The sequence below is a fragment of the Syngnathus scovelli genome, chromosome 10, assembly GCF_024217435.2.
Source record: "Syngnathus scovelli strain Florida chromosome 10, RoL_Ssco_1.2, whole genome shotgun sequence".
Taxonomy (NCBI): Eukaryota; Metazoa; Chordata; class Actinopteri; order Syngnathiformes; family Syngnathidae; genus Syngnathus; species Syngnathus scovelli.
The window spans coordinates 5,237,100-5,256,902 of record NC_090856.1 but is presented as its reverse complement, the minus strand read 5'-3'; the positions used below and the strand labels follow the sequence as shown (position 1 = coordinate 5,256,902).

At 44.8% G+C, this 19,803-nt stretch overlaps 1 protein-coding gene across 2 annotated transcripts; it reads left to right on the top strand.

Moving 5' to 3' along the window:
* Positions 1–2,005: 2,005 nt before the first annotated feature.
* On the top strand, positions 2,006–19,263 carry fgf22 (fibroblast growth factor 22). Of its 2 annotated transcripts, none has more exons than XM_049716645.1 (4): positions 2,006–2,267; positions 2,354–2,975; positions 17,067–17,170; positions 18,468–19,263. In XM_049716645.1, exons 2-4 carry the CDS (start codon positions 2,624–2,626, stop codon positions 18,660–18,662), a joined length of 651 nt encoding a protein of 216 aa, XP_049572602.1. In that variant the 5' UTR covers positions 2,006–2,267; positions 2,354–2,623; the 3' UTR covers positions 18,663–19,263. The 2 variants fall into 2 exon arrangements, with proteins under 2 accessions (XP_049572602.1, XP_049572608.1); XM_049716651.1 differs by having other exon boundaries at positions 2,006–2,480; positions 2,554–2,975.
* Positions 19,264–19,803: the final 540 nt, after the last annotated feature.

Here is a 19,803-nt window from a genome sequence, read left to right as displayed (position 1 = left end):
ATGTTAGCGGTTAGTGTCGTCATTGTCGGGATGTTGAAATATTTATTATATACAGTGGAACTAAAATTTGATCAAGTGAAATCCTTCAACATGCTAGGTCAAGGGTAAGCGGCTAAAACGCAAACACGGCAGTAAAGCAAGCGACCTAGCAGGCAGACAAAACAATTAATAAAAGGGCGCTGGTACTGAGGGATTGTCAGGGCAAGGCAGGGTGGGGTGGGGTGGGGAGGTGGGTTTCGGATTTCAGCCCCTTTTGACTACTTTGATGCTACAAAACAGGCCTCATTATAGAGATATTATCTCCATTCATACACTTGCAGAGGCGCTTGGATCCCTGCTGGGAAAAGATTAGGTTCCACCACTTGAGAGCATCCTACTCGGGTGAGTGGGTGGCACTCGGGATTGGACAAACCTGCATGAAAATTCCCTGTCGTTGGAAGAAAAATATTTTTGGCATACATAAGACCAGATTAAACTTTGTACACTCGTGTTTTTGAGCGTAGTTTTTAGATTGTGTATTTGTGTGGATCCCAGCAAAATTATTTGATGACAATATTTTTTTTCTCCAAAAGGTCAAAAAGGGCAGTTGCATCAAAAATGATCACATTTGGTCATTTTATAAAGATATAACATAAAGCCAAAGAAAAAATTCAAGAGGATCTTAAGAATGTCTTTACAATCATTGTAACTAACAAATAAAAGTATGAATAAGATTCTTGATCGTGAACTTTTTTCCTGTCTGACTTTTTCCGCACGTAACTTACGGTTTGCGGTGAAGACGTGATCACATTTCACATTTTTTTGCCATTGATTTGAGCTTAATGACTCTGTGTCTCTCGATTAAACCAAAGTAAGAAACAAAAGGAGGCTAATGGCTTCGGAGATCTTATGACCGACAACGGGGTTCCATTGGGAGCATAAGCCACGAGTTTCTGATGAGTCAGCAATTTGCTACAAGAAATGAACAGAGCATTATTATTGTTGACTTTTGATATACAATGTTACGTTTTCCGTTCCTCTAATTCTCTCACACATGGCACAGAGGCTGGAAGGTTAGTAACCTCAAGGAGCTTTTGGCAGCCCCGTCATTTTCTCATCGTTTTATTTTTATGATGTCTTAAATGGAGGCTCGGCAGACAACACGTCTGAGGGGGATGAGGTGTGTGTTGTTGTAAAGGAGTGTGTGGGGGGGTTAGCATGCAAAGGAGTGTGAAGTGACTGTCAACCATTTTTTCCGAGAAGTGCGGCCCCGCAACCCACTCCCAGCAGTACTGGTGGACTTTGGCCTCAGGGTGCTGCTCAAAGGAGCCCTTTAGAAGGAGCTAATTAGCAGCACTAACTGAGAAACCTCACGTGAGCATCTTTCAACTTTGCATCCCCACCAAGGGGTTAATTGCTTGTTTTCACCTCACTTGACAAACTAAAGGCCCGCGGCATTGAGGCTATTAAAGCCACATTTCCACAAGCGCACTTAATCACATTTTGGAATTGTGTGTTGTGCTCTTGGCAAATATTTAATTTTTTTTCAAGTCTTTGAATGTTCTAAGGGAAACTGCAAGTTTGTTTTCCCCACTTTTCAGTTACATGCGAGGTGTGACAATAAAGAAATCAGGACTCAATGCCAACGTCTCGCCATGTTGAGTTTCATTTTCTATTGAAAAAAGAAAAATTAAAGTCCTTCCTCTACCAATACAGCCCCAGATATTTTGAATGTCTGTCCACGAAGCTCAGTTTTCAAGGACAAACCTGCTTGCACGTAGACCCAAATCCAAAATGTACATTCTCTCAAACTCCAACATTTTTTTTTTCCTCACAAGACAGATTGAAACTTTTCTCATTTGCAAGAAATGGTTATGAATGAGTTTGCAGATCCCGCCTCCTCAGCTCTCTCCTTACAATCGCCCCCCCAGAACCCCACCCCGTCCTTCCTCGGATGCCGCTAGCCCTGCCCAGGATAAAATAAAATGCACGGCGAGTCAGCCGGCGCTCCCACTGAGCAGAGAAACGCCCGGCCGGCAGAGCGTCAGGCCGTCGACGGGCTTACTGCTTCACTGCCCCGCGCGAGCGAGTGAGCTGACACACACTCGCCGGCTGCCGCTCACTCTGACACATGCAGACGGGCTTGCTCCCTCCCTCTCTTGGCAACACAAACACACACTCACACACAGTCAGTCATCAACCCTCATTCAACTCCTTCCCAGCCACGGGTCAGCAGCTCAGACAGGCACCTTGTTCCCGCCCAGCTGGAAAGAGCAGACCATCGCAAGGTGCACACATACACACACGCACGCAGACACACATACAGAGATATACATGTATATATAAACACAAACACACAAGCATCATCCTTCAGGACTTTCAACTGGAAGGCAACCTTCACGGCGAGGAGGAGAGCGGAGCGAGAGGAACTTTCATCAAATGAAGAGATGTGAAAGGAACAAGATGACAACCGTCGGAGGAACTTTGACAAGCTTGTTGCAGTAGGAAGCTTTTTTTGATCAACATCTAAGGGGGGTGGGGGGTCCCCTGTGAGCGGCTGCCCTTTCTCCTCAGGACTCTCGCACTGGGACGTCTCCCAGCCATCAGCATGCCTACAGCTTGCACCGGGGGAGTGTGACCCACCATGTGCAGATGGACGCCATCCGTCGCTCACCTCCATCCGCCTGAACCCTCCGATGCCACGGCCAGGCGACGGCCTCCCCCGCAACCCGGCGCGGCCTCCTTCTGCCTGGCCTTGCTGCTGGCCACCACGGCCGCCGCCTCGGGGGCCTGCTCTCCCGGGCTGGGACGCGAGCCCCTTCGGGTTCTGGCGGGCGGCGCCAACTGCTCGTGGACGTTGGAGAGGCATACGAGAAGTTACAATCACCTGGAGGGCGACGTGCGGCTACGGCGGCTTTACTCGGCCAACAAGTTCTTCCTGTGCATTGACAAGACGGGCAAGGTGGACGGGACGCGGCGGAAAAACTACGCTGACAGTAAGTCGCTGACGCAGCGTTCTTCGAGGGTGCCGTGTATCTCGTGACGTTTGATTTTTATTGTCGGACTTTATCTCTTTTATTGCTGCTCGTAGGGATCTCCCGCATCTATATCATTACTCAACTTCTTGTGTTGTGTTTAGAGTAAAGAGGACGCAGGTTGCTAGGTAAGACAAGCAATCTCCGGTGTGGATTTAAGATCCTCATGGGGACACCCCGGTGCTGCATTTATTTTCTTTGAGGAAAGATATTAGGATGGAAAAACAAAAAGGGTCACCGGGGAGGAACTTATCAAAACTGTGATGAAAGCGCATCTATTGCGAGCGGCTGGTATCCATGGAAACACGTACTATTTTGATGCTGAGGAAAGTGGCCCGAATCTGGCTTTGCGTGCATCCGCATAGATTTCATTCTCAATTTTTGGGCTTTTTGAATTATGCTTGTTGGAGTAAATATTATTAGCTTATGTTGTACATTTTTGGTCCTCTTATCAAAACCTCGCTAAGACTTTTTAGCGTAGCACTGTAGATAAAACTTGCGGTTGGCAGGACACCTGAGAAGTGCAGCGGCCGCACCTCATTGTGTCCTTCAATGGATGTCTTTCAGACATTTGACCAGGTCAGAGGAGCTGACTCATGAGCTGCCCTTGCTCCATGTCCGTCACGCTCAGAGTGACAGGCGGGGCCCGCTGCAATGCTGGGACTGTCATATTTATGTATTTGTTAATGGCGCTTTTTGAACACGACCGGGTGAGTCAGAGTTTTTCCACATGGCTACCGAGGTGGAGGGGAAGGAGCAGCTGTTGCGTTCAAGTCACTGGCAGGCTTGTTGCCACTGTTCCAAGTTGTGAGTGACATTTGCTCACCTGTCCAAATGAGGCACTTGGAAATGTCTTTTCGCACCTACACAAACTTGTTTGAAAGTCAAGGTGAGGTGACTTACATTTTGAAGTTGTCTGCACTAACTCAGGCGTTTATTGCTGCCAGGTACGACAAGAAATTATTTTAGTTGCAGCGGTCGAGCATGCAGAGCAGATACCATAACGGCATCACTGTAGTAATTAAGGAAAAAGTTAATTTATTTAGTTATTGTAATGTCACGCATTTGCTGCACGAATTGTTAAATGGCATCATTTAAGGAGCGGAATTATTCTTTCCTTACAGAGAAGTTAAAATCACCGGCAAGCTCATTCATTTTAAATCACTACTCTGTATCAAATATACCAATGCGTACTGTTACTTGACAATTTTTTTTTACATATTATTACGACTATTCAAATGCTTTTTGAAATCCCTCCAAAATTCTTCAGAAAATGCTAATAAGCAGTAAATCGATAAATTATCTTACTGTGAAAAATAAGAATGATGAAACTGAAGCCTAAACTTAACTTGACTTAACTGAAGCCCCTGAAAAAACATACTTTTTCAAATTGACTATATATACATATAGTTTTTTTTAAATAAATACAAAAATAAAATTGTTGCCTCACATTCCTCCAGTGCATATTTGACAAATATGCAGACTAACGCCAGCCACCACCTGTCTTTGTAAATATATAACTGTTCATCAATATATTAATATTCGCTTTATGTCACGTCCCCGTCCACTTTAGCCACCGTCATCCTCTCATTTCCTTTGATTCGAACCTTGCGCCAAAGGCCCGGCGGTCTTGTCAAAAGCTTAACTCGAACATGCGGTCGCATCTCGTAATACCGCACAAAGCTGCTTACTTAGCTACAAATGGGCGCCGAGGCTTTCAATCAGACTTAAAGCCTATTGACCCCCACGATTTCTTGATACTGATACGGTAGCGCGGCAGAAAATTGGAGTGGTACTTCGTACATATTTAATGACCACAGCGGTGAATCGGATACCAAACGAACTCGGATCCTCCGCTTCCGCAACAGCTGCTTTAAAAGTCGACCCGTCCTCTAGCGCCGGTACGGGTTCCTGTCGGCCTCACCTCCACGCCACTCAGTTTTTCCAGCACCTTCTCAGGCGTAAAAACATTTTGAATTAGTCAACAAGCGATGTGCTAATTGAGGGCTGGAAAATATTGTATCAATCCCAGCGGAACAGTGGCATGGAACAGCTGAGGGAAGAGGCCACAGGGAGGAAAAGTGGCATTTGATGAGGGAGTAAAATGAGTTGGACAGAAGAGATTGAAAATAACAACACAAAACCAACAGCGGGTGTCTAGAGTTACAGATTGTGATGAAAGAGCCTTCAACTTCAGATTGATGCTTTTCTTTTTTTTTTTCTGAAAGCCTCGTCAGAACGAGGGCGGTCTGTCAGCATATCGCTTACCTCTTCAAAGTGCTCGGAGAAAGACGTTGCTGCACATGCGCAAACGTACACAAACATACACTCGAATGCACACAAACGGCAAAGCTTTGGGTTTCCGCATTTTGACGGTTATCAATTATCTGGTATTTCTTAATAATTATTAATCATCAATCAATTATTATTTAATCGTTGATAATTGCATCTAAAAAAATGTAAGCCCGAAAAATGTATGGCTGAGTCTCTGCTTATTATTGCCACGGTGACCTACTTTTCTGATTTCGCTATTGCCGGACCATCTTGCTAGTTATGCTAGTTATACCTACACAAGCAACGGGCAGAACATGCGTACTCCACACAGAAAGTAGCCTGGATTATGAACCCTGAATCCGTGCTAGCCACACATCCACCGCGACCTCAAGAGTCAACGATAGCGCGAAATATACCAAAACAGCCACACCAGCTAAGGAAACAAAGTATCATGTGATCGCTAAAGTCGCTAAAAATAACTTCTTCCTTGATGTGTTTTTCTTTTGGACACGCGCGTATGTTGAAGTACAACATGCTTGAGAGGGGAAAACACGCAGGCAGTGTTTACAAGAGGCAGGTCGGCATCATATCCTGTCCCGGGTCAGAGACTGTTAATGAGACAGCTGCAAAGCCCTGCCTAGCAACGGCTTTCGAATGACAAATCGTAAAGAGGAAAAGTAGCTCCGTGTACAGGATTATTTCACGTACCACCTCAGTTCTGACCCAACGTCCGAGCGACTCTCGTGTTTACTAACTTTCCCTCCGCAAGCAGCATCTCTCGGGTTTTCTGAGTTCACGTTTGACTTGGATGGCGCCCAGAGTATGAGAACAGGTGGGGGAGCAAGTGAAGTGCTAGGGGAATCTTCCACCCTGATGAAATATGTTGTGGAAATGAGTCAAACTTGTTTTAGACGTTCACTAAACACTTTTGCCCAGAACCTCACGAACCAATCACAAGGCGGATGAGACGAGGACATTTAGCGGGAATCCATCCCATGCCAGGTGCACAAACCATGACATGACCGATGGCACTGAGATGATCCTGTCAGTCATAAAATGGAACATATTATGGTAATTTTTTAATTACTTATGTACACATATTTTGGTTAGTCACACTCAGTTTCTCCGGCCATTACTTGACGAAAATTCCGAACTAACCATTTCATAACATCCTGTATTCGGGAATCTCCAACTTGTTCGACAGTCTCTCCCTCACCAATGTCTCAGACTTCGGAGGTATAGAAACGTTAGCATATTCCTACGACTACGTATCATTTGTGACATAAACTCGGGACTTGGAAGTAATTTGGTCAGACGGGAACGCTTGACCGGATCAACGGACTTTGGGATTTTGCATCAGTATAATATGCATGTTAATGAGGGCAGGGGCGGACTCTGCTCGGCATTGAGGTGGAAATGAAAAGCTAAGGGGAGTGCTGGAGCTTTTCCAGTGGCTCGTTAGGCACGATGTAAGCTTTTCTCCGGGGGTGTCCCCAATGAGAATTGATATTCTAAAATGGTGAGGAAAGCTATAAATCAATCATATCGCCATTCAGTCCGATTGGACTGTGACCTTTGCTTGCGAAAGGCAGATGATTATTGACCCTTTGCAAGCTGTTCTAAGTCGAGCATCCCTGCTTTCTGCCACTAGGGCGCCATATCGTGAATGGAGCAATTAGTCGCTAACAACTAGTCTGGCTTTGGCTCGTCTGCTGGATTTATGGATTTACTGGGTTCATCGTTGGGTTTATAGTGTCTGACTTTGGCTCCGGCACCCAATTCCTTCATCGTTACATCCTGTGGGTGTGAAGGTGACACAAAAGAAACGCAACTTCACAGGAGCTGCCGCCAAAACACTTGAGACTTTGAAGCGCTTGATTAAAACAACACTGATATTCTCAGAGTTTAGAAATCTTAGAAATCACATGAAAGAAAGACATCTTTGAATATTCTTTCTGAGAAAACTAAGAAACTTCCTCCCCTATTGATTGGGGATTAGACGCTATTTGTAACGAGCTAACATTAACAAGCTAGCATTAATCACACAGCGCACGGTAAATTCGACTCTTGTACATCCCATTGTGAGTTACTTTATGAAGCTTTCTCACAAACAAACTTCAATGGTAGTCTGGATTATTCCAGATTATTCCATATCCTTTGGATATGTAGCTACGGCTAACTACTTGACTGAATAGCTTTAAATATGCGAGTTAGCCCGACACTGGAGAGGAATGCAGGGCACCTGTTGCCCTAAAGACAGACATACCCTCTTAACCCAGTGTCTTGTTTGATTTGGTCCACACAGGAAGCAATAAGAGTTGGTAAGGCGTTCCTATGTGTGATGTTCCTGTTGCTGTTTCTTTTCTATTGTTATCACAGGTGCACAAGGGAGTTCCATAAAGTCCCAATAGACTTTAAACGTATAAACATAAATAGAGCTGGCACAACATGCAGGACAAATATTGACTGGCTGTCAGGCAATCAGGCTATAAAAATATAGACTTTACTGGGCATAAAGTGCAATCGGTGTGAAATGGGTGAAATCATTCACACCTCAAGCAACGTCATCACCGTAAAGGATATTGTTTTGGGCCACCTAGCTAAACACGCTAACCGCAAATACAAAGCAGCAAACTTTTAACATGAAGCTAATTGCGAAAGGGAGTTCCATGTTTTTACGATTGGCGGTTTTTAGACACGAGCCTGCAGCTGCGCTACCAGATTTGTGTGAACCCCCCCCCCCCCTACCACACACACACACACACACACACACACACACACAATTGAGCGGGATTTTCTGTACTAACATCAAATGTATCACTGAACCTCCAGCCGTCTGCGTTCGAGTGTGAGGCGGATCGAATGAGTCATCAAGATATTGAATGCAAATGTGATGCGCACGATCGAACACGCGACCTGCTTTTTATCTGTGTGCACTTGGAATGCATGTGGCCAGTGTTTAGACTCGTGTCATTGCAGGAGCATGAAGTGCACCCTAAACTGAAAAAAGATGTGTGCTTCCTTTCCCAAATGACTAATTTGAACCAGACTGTAACCCTCTATCCGTGTGTGCGTGTGTAGTTGTGAGCGGGTGTTTTTCCCATTTTGGAGGGGACATGCTCCTCATTAGGAGACACGCTTGTGTAGCACTAAGTGTTGCACTGGGACAGTCAGCCATCTTTGTTCTAATGACTTGCAGAGTCATGTTGCCGATTCTGCAGCTCATTTTTTGTAAGGTGACACCAACTTCACTCGAGACACACACACACACGGGCCAGACCATTCATTAGGCACCTCGGCTAATGTAAAAAAAAAAAAAATCCACAAAATGAAAACTTTTTTAAACATCTCGATTAAGCCATTATGAACCCCAACACTTCTTTTTAAATTAAATAAGAAGTAAAATGGAATTGTAATCTTGTTTTGGTCGGTACTTTTCTCCTGTCGTCTACATTACCTGTCCTCTCCTGCCGTAGCAGGTGGGATGGGGGGGAGGTCAAGGCTGTCTGGCCAGTGGAGCAGGTGACAGTTGTGACAGAGTCCTGACCTCTGTCACCTCCCCGTGTGCCCATCTCATTTGAATAATGTAAATGAGGGCCAGGCAAAGGCCACGGAGTGTATTCCGTGTCAGGTGCTGTGCTCACTCATTGGAACTCGTGATGTAAAGGGGCAGGAAGGGGGAAAAAAAAAATTCTTGTGCTGACATTGAATACAAACATAAATATTTATTTTCCCCCGTGAATAGAAGAGGTCGAGCATTGTGGAATTTTGTTATGCGCAGGTGCCTTCCCGCCTTTTTGTGTCAGCGTCATTTATACAGACCAGCGCTGCAGAACAAAGATGGAAAAGTGCAGGCGGCTTAGAAAAAGGGGCTGCTGACATACGATAAAGTGACTGTAATTTACTCCGGGATGAAGATTGCGGGAGAATCCGATGAACGCCAGGGCTCGGAAAGCGTAAACAAGCCCTTTTGTTTTTGTCTGATTACTTCCCGCGTCTTTCCGAGTCTGTGCTGGACTGCCAAGGAAAAGCAGCCGCAGACGCAGCAGCGGCATGCCAGCTTTCTGCAATTTAGCGGCATGTAAGGGGGGGGTGGGGGGTTGACCTCAGACTAATGTGGATTCCACCGTGCCGTCCGCTATTCCCAGGGCAGCAAAGTGCAGGAAACTGCAGAAGCCGCGTGAGTCACAAAGCTCTCAGCGGGCAGATCTGCTCGTAACTGTCCGCGAAGCCTTTGATAGGCGGCCGCTGGCTTGTTGTGGATGTGATGCATGATTTGGAGGCACTTTGCTCCCCCCCACCCCTCCCTGATTAAAGAAAAGGCCTCTTTGGTTGGGAAGATTGGTACCACACAGGCGCACGCTGTTGGCCTTCGTTAACCTTTTTCACCCCCGCTATCAATCATGGCAGCCAGTTTCTCCCTAAGGTTGCCCCCCCATCCCCTAAATATGCTTGTAAAATTAGAGTTTGATCATCAGAGGGGCTTCCCATGGGTTCCTGAAAGTACTGATTGATGTGCCGTTAAGTACAATCACATCTTGTGAGGGTGAGGGGGGGTCTACAACAGCACGGACAGGACGTGTGCACTCATTACTGCTTGATGAGGGGGGTAAATACCAGCACAGACTTTCAACCTTTACATCAAGGGGCATTTGAGTTTTTATACGATCCCGCGGGGGACCATTTTGCTTTACATTCCAAAATTCACCAAAATTTGCAGGTGCGTTTGTTCATGTTTATTTAAACGGGCCAGTGTGAACGAATTTGGGTTTAAAATTGGACAGTGATTTTTAAATTAGAGCAGCAAATTGCGGATATTGTTAAATCCAGCTTCTTTTTTTTTTTAATCTTTGGCAGATGGCTAAAGTAAAGCAATCTTTGCCTATATTACATCTTGGCCGGATTACTAGAATGCAATTTATTTTGGAGTCAGAGGGTCCTCGCTCAAGCTCCTGTTGGTCCAAAATGCTTCTGTTGGCCTTCTAACTGGAGCTCATAGGAGGGAGCACAGAACTAATTTCAAGCCAATTAACGACTATCGTTTTGCATTTCCCCCAAAATTATCCCGTTTGAGATCAGGGCATGCCTCTGCAAAACCCAATGAAGCTTCTTCAGATGAGAAACGAAACATCTCCTAAGACAAACAAAGCAGGTCCTGTTCTGACCGATTCAATTTCCCGAAGACAACGTAAAGGTGCAAAGTCCCATTGCTGTTTTTAGAATTGTCTACTGCACTGAATCAAATGCTCGCAGGCCAAAGATTGACCACCCGTGCTCTAAAGGTTGTCGCCGTTATTTCAGTGCAATCACACACAGAGACAACCCCCCCCCCCCCCCCCCCCCCCCCCCCCCCCACACACACACACACACACACTTCCAGCCCACTCAGACCTCTCCAGATGTGGATTGCGGAGTACTGGGTCAGTCTGTCTGACTGGGGGTAAATCAGACGCAATAATCTGTTCTGTGAGGGGACTAGCAAGGGGGTTGGCGGGGGGGTAATTGGTCACATTTGACCCACGGCCCTGTGGACTGTGGGAACGCAGGCCTTATCTACAGCGGTAATTGGCTAATGAAACACTTCCGCAGCTCCTCCACTAGATTGTCATCCACCGGTTGGGATAGGGTGTGTGTGTGGCCGATCCATGTGTGTGTGTGTGAGATGTTAAAGAAAATGACAGGATACGGAACTCCCCGTGGCCATCTCTAGCATTTTTATCAACAACATCAGTCCCTTAATGATACATTGACAGCACACGTGTGGTTGCCATTACGGCTTACATCGAAGTCCGGATCACGGATGGTTCAATGTAACTCCAATCAGACCGTTGACATATGGGAAGGTTGTTTGTGCACTTGCATTTGACCTCAGCTAGTCTGAATACAGATGGTGGAACTACCTGAAAATGTTGGTGGGATTTTTTTTTTCTTCATCAATACAATTTTTTCTCCTGTTTGTTATTTAGTATACACAAAGTTGCTAATGTTACGAAACTGTGTTTATTACTTACTTGATTAATATTTTTTAAAAAACAGGCAAAAATTACTTGGGTGGATCAATTGAGGAATTAAAGCATTTAGGTTTCATAATAATAATCATAAAAAAATATTATTTATTTTGAATGGTTGGGGTTGGATCAATTGAGGAATTAAAGCATTTAGGTTTCATAAAAATAATTATAATTTTTATTTTTATTTTGAATGGTTGAATGGTATTAGATTAAGATCACTGACAATTTTTTTCTGAATTATTCAATTCAGATTGTTGAGCGGGTGTCCACTAAGTGTCATTCTAGAAGTTTTTACAGTAGATTTTCTTTAGTTTTTCCTGCCCACATCTATCAGAGGATAAAAAAAAAAGGCTTGGGCAGAGGGAGGTGTGTGTGTATGTTGGGGGGCTACTATAAGAAAAAAAAAGGCTAAAGTTACAGTGGTGAGACAATGTCTCGGCGGTCCCATCAAGTGAGCCATTCATGGATGCGGACCGAGCAGTTTGCGAAGCCGGGCAGAGCCTCCGATGGAGTGGGGCCCAGGGTGGCCTTGTCTTTTTGTCCCGAGCTGACCCCTTGCTCTCCTACGTGGCCTCTGCGCCCCTCACCTGGCCTGTCCCAGCACTCTGGTAACAGGATACCTGTAATTTGCTCTAATGGCCTTTGAAAGAACCTGGCCGGGGCTAATCCCTGGAGTCTTTCTCCCGAGCAACCCCGTTTGAAAAAGATTGGGGGGGGAGTCGAGGGGGCGGGGTAACACGGGGCTCTGAAGAGTCCTGAAAGAGGAGGACGGGGCTTGTGGATTGTATGTGTGGGAGAATGTCACCTCTTTCGGACGGCGGTACGGCCAAAAAGGGGACGGGAGTCGGCTTTCAGTAGATCCCAACCGTGTGTCGCGTTCACAGAGTTGAAAGAGAGAACATCAGCACCTGCCACTTCTGCGTCTAATTGATACGAAATAATTTCCAGAGGCCTTGCACAAAGAAAAAAATTGCAAAAAATTTTTTTTGTACCGCACATCCTCAAGGGAAAAGATGACATTGTCGGAATGACGGCACGCAGTGTGTACCGTGTGATTTCCTTGGTGACAGCGTGTTTGCGTCTGCGAAAGCTCAAGTGCCCAAGAAGAAAAGAAGCATAAATGAGGTGGACAAATAATCCTGCTTCTCGTTTCCTCTGCGAATTTGATTTGATTAAAGCGAGCGTGAGCACATAGCTGATGGACCCCTAACTGTCCAGGATTTCCGAATCCGGTTACTTCCAGACAGTTTGAGCTCCGTTTGAAGCAGAGGCGGGGAACAGCAGTTGGTCTACCGCAAGGATTGATTTGGCCCGACATGCAAAAAAAAAAAAAAAGAGTTCAAGCAATTGCATTGATGGAAAAAAAATAATAATGATAAAATTAAAAAAAATAAAATGATCCATCTATATGCATTGCCAGTCTCCTTTCACCAGTGGGTCAATTAGTTAGTCTAAACGAGCAACGTTGGTTTCAGGTTCTCGGGGCAGAAGTATGCAAGATCTCTTGTCTATATGGTTTCTCTCACAACTGTTGCTAAGGAATTAATAAATCATACCGACGCCTTGTTGGAGTCAATAGGTGTGAAGCGTGTTTGGAGGGAGGGAGGGAGGAAGAAGGAGTGAAGAGAAAGAAGGATGTGAATGTGCAGGCTGGCAGATGGGAGACAGGTACAGTATGAAGTGAGGGATGGAGGGAGGGATGGAGGGAGGGAAGTCTAGACTGGCAGCTGCTGTGTAACAAAGAGTCGGTTACGCGGCGCACACACTCGTTGTATTGCACGACACACACTCACAGTGAGAGCCCCGTTGTGGCGCAGTTCACCTCATTAGAAAGGAACCATTGCGGCGGTATTTCATTTTATCAGGTGTTCAATCTTGATTTGATAACTTGTTTCCTCCAGAATTTGCATTTTGTTACAAAAAACAAATATCTATTTTTTTTCTACATAATTTATATTTATATGGGTTTTCTAAAATGTACGAATACAAAAGGTTTTCAAGTCATATGAAACAAGAGCCTGGATTTTCATTTCGACGAGTGTGCCGCTCGAAAAGTGACTATTCAGCCTCAGCACACAAGTTTCCTGTAAAAGGACAGTTTATCGCCAAGATCGGATTTCACGTGGCTGACCGATGACATCAGCAGCCGCCCAACTATCGCATGCCACGCAGTGGACATATTAGACTTCCAGAACATTCGACCTGTCAGCTAGCAATCAATATGAAGAGATGGAGCAAAATAAATTATTCTTGGGCATCCTCAAAGCAAACTAACTTACATAACAACGGTGGGCAATATTTATTTGTGTTGCTTCTGATTTGATCAAATGAATGACAGAAAGATGACATGTTGGAAGCAGCCAAACTTTGTATTTCTATGATGACTTCAAGATTATGACAAAACTTGTTAGAAGGAATTCACGAGAGTCCACCAATCAGCAGTTCCCGTCCCGCGCCACCTCGGCACATGTTCCCATAGCGATCTCTCAAGGTGTTTAAAGCAATACGGAGCCATACCGCCTTTGTGTGCGTCGATACACACAGGCGGCCCGTTTCACCCACTACCAGAACCTCAGAGGGGGTCACGGCTGATCAAAGGTGCTGGTCACAGCCATTAGGCCCGGCGGCCCGGACCAGACATGAAAAGCTGCTATTTTGTAAAGGAGGGCAGAAGGGAAAGGGGGAAGAAAAAAAAACCAACAGGGCCCTCTCCGTTTAAAAAGCAAGCAAACTGTGAAATAATTGAAAAGGTGTGTCAATCAAGCACAGGCGCACAGCGGGAACTACGAGATTCCCAGGCTCGGCTCTGGTCGAGCACTGAGCCATAGAGGGCTGCTCAAGGGGGCAACCCGAGAAATTAAAGAGCCGGCGAGGGAACAAAAAGAAAAGTAGGAGGAAAAATGTGTGTGGCTATTTTCTGCCATTCTTCCACACTTTGTGCGCTCTATTCAAAACCTAGCTTAATAAGATCTTGTTTTTACCTCTCAGGTGAGTAACAAAGACCCCACCCCCCCTTTTTACCCACCAGCCCATCTTAAAAGCAGCACCTTCACCGTGCACCCCCCCCACCTCTGACCCCCCCCGCCCAGCATGAGCTGGACAAAAGGAAAAGAACCCCATGAGAGTTTCTTTCGCTTTGCTTTCTGCCTTTTTTTCCCCTTCCTTTCCAAGGTCAGAAAAGGCTTAAATGATCTGACGATGGGCTAACGTCCAAAAAATGGGGGATGGAAGGAAAAGAAAGAGTATTAAATTAAAAAAAAAAAAAAAGACTTAAAAATCCCCATAGAAAGGGGAAAGAAATGGCGAGTCCACAGTTGACTGGACATGTATAGCGCGGGATTTGCTTGTAATGGCAGCTTGAGCTTATTGACAGTCCCAGCCAAAACATGTCAAAGGTTAAGAGATCTCCCCAATTGCAAGTGGGAAGCCAAAAGCACTTTTTTTCATGAGCTCAATGGGGCCATCAGTTGATACTTGCATAGCAGAACACACTGAAGAAGGGCCCTTCACTCTCCAATGCCACTAAAGAGCAAACAGCTAATTGGACTCCAGTGTTTCTTCCTTTTGATATCATTTAAAAGACTTGCGTTTGTGCCGCTAGCTTGTGGACTCTTGGGAAGAAAAATGCCATAAGCCGTAAATCGCAACCTCGAGGACACTTCTCTCTTACTCATACACTTCAATAAGCTACTAAACATGTTCTTAGAGTTATAATTACCCTCATACCACACTTAAAAAAAGGATTAATAGAAGAATAGGGACTACAAAGACAAAAAAAAATCAACATAATAGCCTAATATGGATTCTTTTTGTCATCTGTAGGCTGTCCAGAAAAAAGACAACTATAAAAAATGAACGGAAATAGCGAAGTCCTCGGTTGCTAGCGTTTGTTTCCTGCCACTGATATGAATCTATTAAAGCTAGCAGCAATCACGGATGAGTCAAGTCGCAATTATCTACCAAATATTTTTTTTTTTGGGCAGGGCGACCCACCGTTATTTTTTTTCCCCAAATATAATTTTCGGCTGTAACTCCGTTGCGTTTAGAAATTTCTGTAATAAATTAGACTCTAAGGAAAGGTTGGCGGTTCTGTATATGACTGATTTTTGTTTTTTAGGTGAACCAGACATTAAAATGGAACATGAAAGTATTTCACTTTGATCTACTCACTAAAACACGCCATATTCTTTGTGAGATTTTGACTCTTGGTCAAGAACGTAAAAAAGGACAAAATCTAGATGATGACAAACATGATTCTCTCCTGTGTGTGGGACGTCCAAGCGGCAATTACTGCTGGAAGCATTTTCAGGCACCAGTGCTTTTCATTGGCCTGGACTAATCCCCCGTAAATCCTTGCAGCGCTCCAATCGGCCGGTCGGGCCTCGGCTAATTGCTTGCGAGTCGCTCGCGCGCTCCAGGTGCCACCAGAGCACACCCGGTGTTTGTAAACACGGCTCGTAAAGGGAGAAAAAAAAAGGAATCTTGCCATCAAAGTGTTAAGTGAGAGGATCAGAGGAAGCGGAGGAATGATGGAATGATGGGGGTGCAGCTGGATGCCTACCTGGACGGACTAATGGGGCATTCCCTGGTCCTATGCAGCTGGAGCTAGTCGAGACCAAAGACACTCCACAGGAACTCCATGTGTTTGTTTACTTTGACTTTTTTGCTTTGGACTCTTTGTAGTCGGTGGTGTCTGCGGGATGATCTCACCCGCCGGCAGACATGACACGCTCAAAACGGGACATCGTGATGGGAGAAGCAGAGTCTTGTAATATTATTTTTTCTGCCTAACATTGTTTCCAGACTTAAAATACGGAGTTTTCAGTCATCATAACAAACATCGTAACTAGGGCCGGAATGATTATCATCCGATTTAATTTTGTATTTTTTTTAAAAACAGCAAGAATTGATGGATTTTTTTTCTGACTGTTATTCATATCATTATTTTTTTAAGCATTAAGGGAGGAAAATATATATTTAAAATATATAATTGAATTAGTAATCAGCCAATTAAACAGATATCAGAATTTTACTCTGCCAAATCTGAAAAAAATAATATTATTATTATTATCAACAGTGCCACTTTTTTTGGAGGAGGGGGCTGACTTTTATGAGGCAAAAGTTTTTTTTCCAGTGTCGTTCCAACATAATTTAATCTTGCTTGTTATTTGTTTCTCCCTTTCTTACGTGTGGAAGCTATGATGGTGGGTGAACCGCCACATTCGGATGCTCTTGCAATTAAAGCCGTGAGAAAATATCATCAAAAGACTCATCTTTTCCTGAAGTACTTTGTTCTCATTCAAAATAAAGCCCTGAAACCCTCAACATTTGTGACAATGGTCACACTGCTTAATTTTTCTATTTTATTTAATTTTTTTTTGCACGCAGACAAAAGCCAGATCAAGCGTGAGCCACATGGGACTCGTTTGCAAGCCGGTGCCCAGAGGAAACAATTAGCCTGCAAACTTGCCAGCTTATTCTCAGCGTTAGCAGGAGCACTCATGAGGCTAAAGCAGACGCAGCGTTTTTTTTTTTGTCCGTCTGTAAACAACTGTGGGCATCAGCCCCCTTCCCCAAACAATTCCACAAGTTCCGCAATATGATCTAATTCAACGTGTGTTGTATGAATGCTTTGTGTCTGTGTGCTTTCTCTCTTGTATTGGCCACAGAGCATCTGGCATCCCATTGATTGGGCCGGCTTTTGATGAGGATCACACACACACACAAAAAAAAAAAAAGCTAACTGGTTCACTCTTTTATTTTCCAGGTCTGATGGAAATCCGATCTGTCAGTGTGGGAGTTGTTGCCATCAAGTCTGTCAGCACCGGGCTGTACTTAGCCATGTCCAAGAAGGGCACGCTCTTCGGATCGGTGAGTTTACAACCAGCCAACCGTTGGAGGAGGAGGTCAATCTCGGAAGATTTGTCTGAACTGTCTCAACTAGGTCATAGATTCACTTAACTAGTTAGGAATTTACAATCTAGTGAAAGAGCTGTTAGTGGTCACAATCAAGAGAGGTCTTACATTTGATCAAAGTAGCCTTAAAAAAAGTTTTTTTTTTATATCCAAAATGAGTGCCTTAAATCCTTAAAAATGAAACTTAAGCTTTAAATCCACCATTCAAAGGTCTTAAAAGGTCACAGACTCAATAAAGTACAATGTTGTTTGGAAAGCTTTTCTTAAGTCGTAAACAAATTTGGACTTAGCCTGGACTGACTATTTTGCATTGTGAAAAAAAAGGAAGCATATTTGAACGGAGGTCACAATTTGGACCAGCAGCTCCCTTGTGAGCTTCACCATGAGGTCAAAGTGTTCCTGTCCATCACGACTGTAACACCTGCGGCTTGTTTTACTGTCAAAATACACGGCAGACACAAGAAAGCCGAGCAATGACAAAGAGCCACCTGGCTCCTTTAAAAGTCTTTGCGTGCCATCGCTCTATTTTCTTTTTTTTTTTTTGTGAGTCTGGTCTGTGTGCTGTACATCAGGCTTTTAAATGTATTCCCGCCTCTTTGTTTAAGATCAGACCTGAGGTGTGCGGTCTACCTCCGCCAAAAAACAGACACGCAATCAGTCAGCGAGCGAGCGATAAGGATCACCTTCGACCCGCTACAAAGTGAAGCCGCAATAACATTCCGCCGCACTAGTAGCATCCGCGCGTTATCAACAGAGTACCTCAAATAGAGGGGAAGGTAGTATTATCTGTGTGTTGGATTATCTGATAAAGAGCGCTAAGTACCCATGAAAGCGCGGCTATGCTATGCATTGCCTTCACACATCTGTTCATCTTCACGCAAAACTGACACACCATCACGTCGGGTCAACACTTAAAATTCACCCAAATACAAAACAATCTCATCAAGCTTTTCTACTAAAAGTATCGAGGTGTGCGGAATACTACAAGTTCTCTAATGTAATGGCAAGCAATTTATTGTGAGCTTTAGAACGAAAAAAAAAAAAAAAAATCTGTGGACCTAGTATGGAGCCTTGTGGAACACCAGTGGCAAGTCATGGCAAACAATGACATTTGTGTGGTATGATGGAAAAATCTACAATGTTGTCAAGCTTGCTATTAATTTGCTAAATAGACGTTAGCATCAAGCTACAAGAGGAGTTGTCCATGGTTATGTTCTACAGCGGTGCTCACGACCTTTCTCGTCCTTTCCAGGTCAAGTACAACCCAAGCTGCAAGTTCAAAGAGCGCATCGAGGAGAACGGCTACAACACATACGCCTCGCTACGCTGGAAGCACGGTGGCAGGCAGATGTTCGTCTCGCTGAACGGGCGGGGGAAGCCGCGGCGCGGCCACAAGGCCAGGCGAAGACACCCGTCCACTCACTTCCTCCCCATGCTGCCCTCCTAGCTCGCCTGACATCGGATACGGCCAAGCGGACGTCTTCATTCCCCACCCACGTGTCGCATATATGTACATTTGATCAGATTTGTAATGTTTATTTGTAGAGCTAGCTTGTGCTTTTAAGTTATTTTCTGAAAAAGACTTTGACAGTAGAGTGGTACTTTCCTCAGGCGTGTATGTGTTGGAGTCAACTGGATCTGTTGAACTGAAAAAAGCCTGCTTTTCCTTCAAGTCAATCCACAAAGTACGTCAGACAGCAAAGATCACAAAGAAGTCTCACAGCTACCTTGGATACTGGACTACTTAAGAGACCACAAACCCAAGCCGTCTCGACATAGGTGGACTACTAGCCGGTTTTAGATGAGTCGTATGTTGTGTGCATGCACCCTTCAAGCATTATCACTGTGTCTCTAATGCGTGCACCCTTCACTTGGTAATCTCAAGTCAACTAACCCGTTTCCACATTGGCCTACATTACATAGAGGCTGTAGGTGCACTTGATGTGACGTAGCAGCTCCAGTTTCCGTTCATGCATTTTGTACACTAAATAAATGGTTCTTGCTAACATTTTTCTCAACAAGGCTAATAAAACATTTAATATATTCAAGATGGCTTTTAACAGTCTCATTGTACAATGGTTTATCTATTTCAGCATATTGTTCAAATGGAGAATTGTACGTTGGGCGGTTCCGCTGTTTTGTGAAAAGGTGACAATAGCCTTTGTGCCTATTCACTGACAGTTAAGTGTTTGTAACATCTCCATCGGAGGCCTTCACCATAATTCCTCCTCCTCATCGTCATCATCATAATCATGACAAGAATCCCAGTGGGGCGGCGCTTATGATCGGCGCGGGGGGACATCAAGGTCATTTAGACACAGGCGAGCGCTCCAGTGGCACAGGAGGCCACTCTGTCTTTTCAGCAAGCAGAAAGGAGAGTCGGCGATGAATGGCGGCCGTTGGGAGGGTGAATAAAGGCCAAGCTTTCAGCGCGTCTTTATGTTAGACCACTCCGGCGGGGGACACGTCTGGTCAGGAGGGCGTCGCATCATCGCACTGTACTTCAACCCGGCGGCAGCCAGATAGCAGCATGGGGGGTCCGCTGCTACGCTTGTATTCAGCTGTTCCTCTTTGCAAAATGCCCTCAC

Coding starts and splice junctions, on each gene's coding strand:
- fgf22 (XM_049716645.1), top strand. CDS start 2,624: ATGTGCAGATGGACGCCATCCGTCGCTCACCTCCATCCGCCTGAACCC. Junction 2,976..17,066: donor GCGGAAAAACTACGCTGACA/GTAAGTCGCTGA, acceptor TTTATTTTCCAG/GTCTGATGGAAATCCGATCT. Junction 17,171..18,467: donor AGGGCACGCTCTTCGGATCG/GTGAGTTTACAA, acceptor CGTCCTTTCCAG/GTCAAGTACAACCCAAGCTG.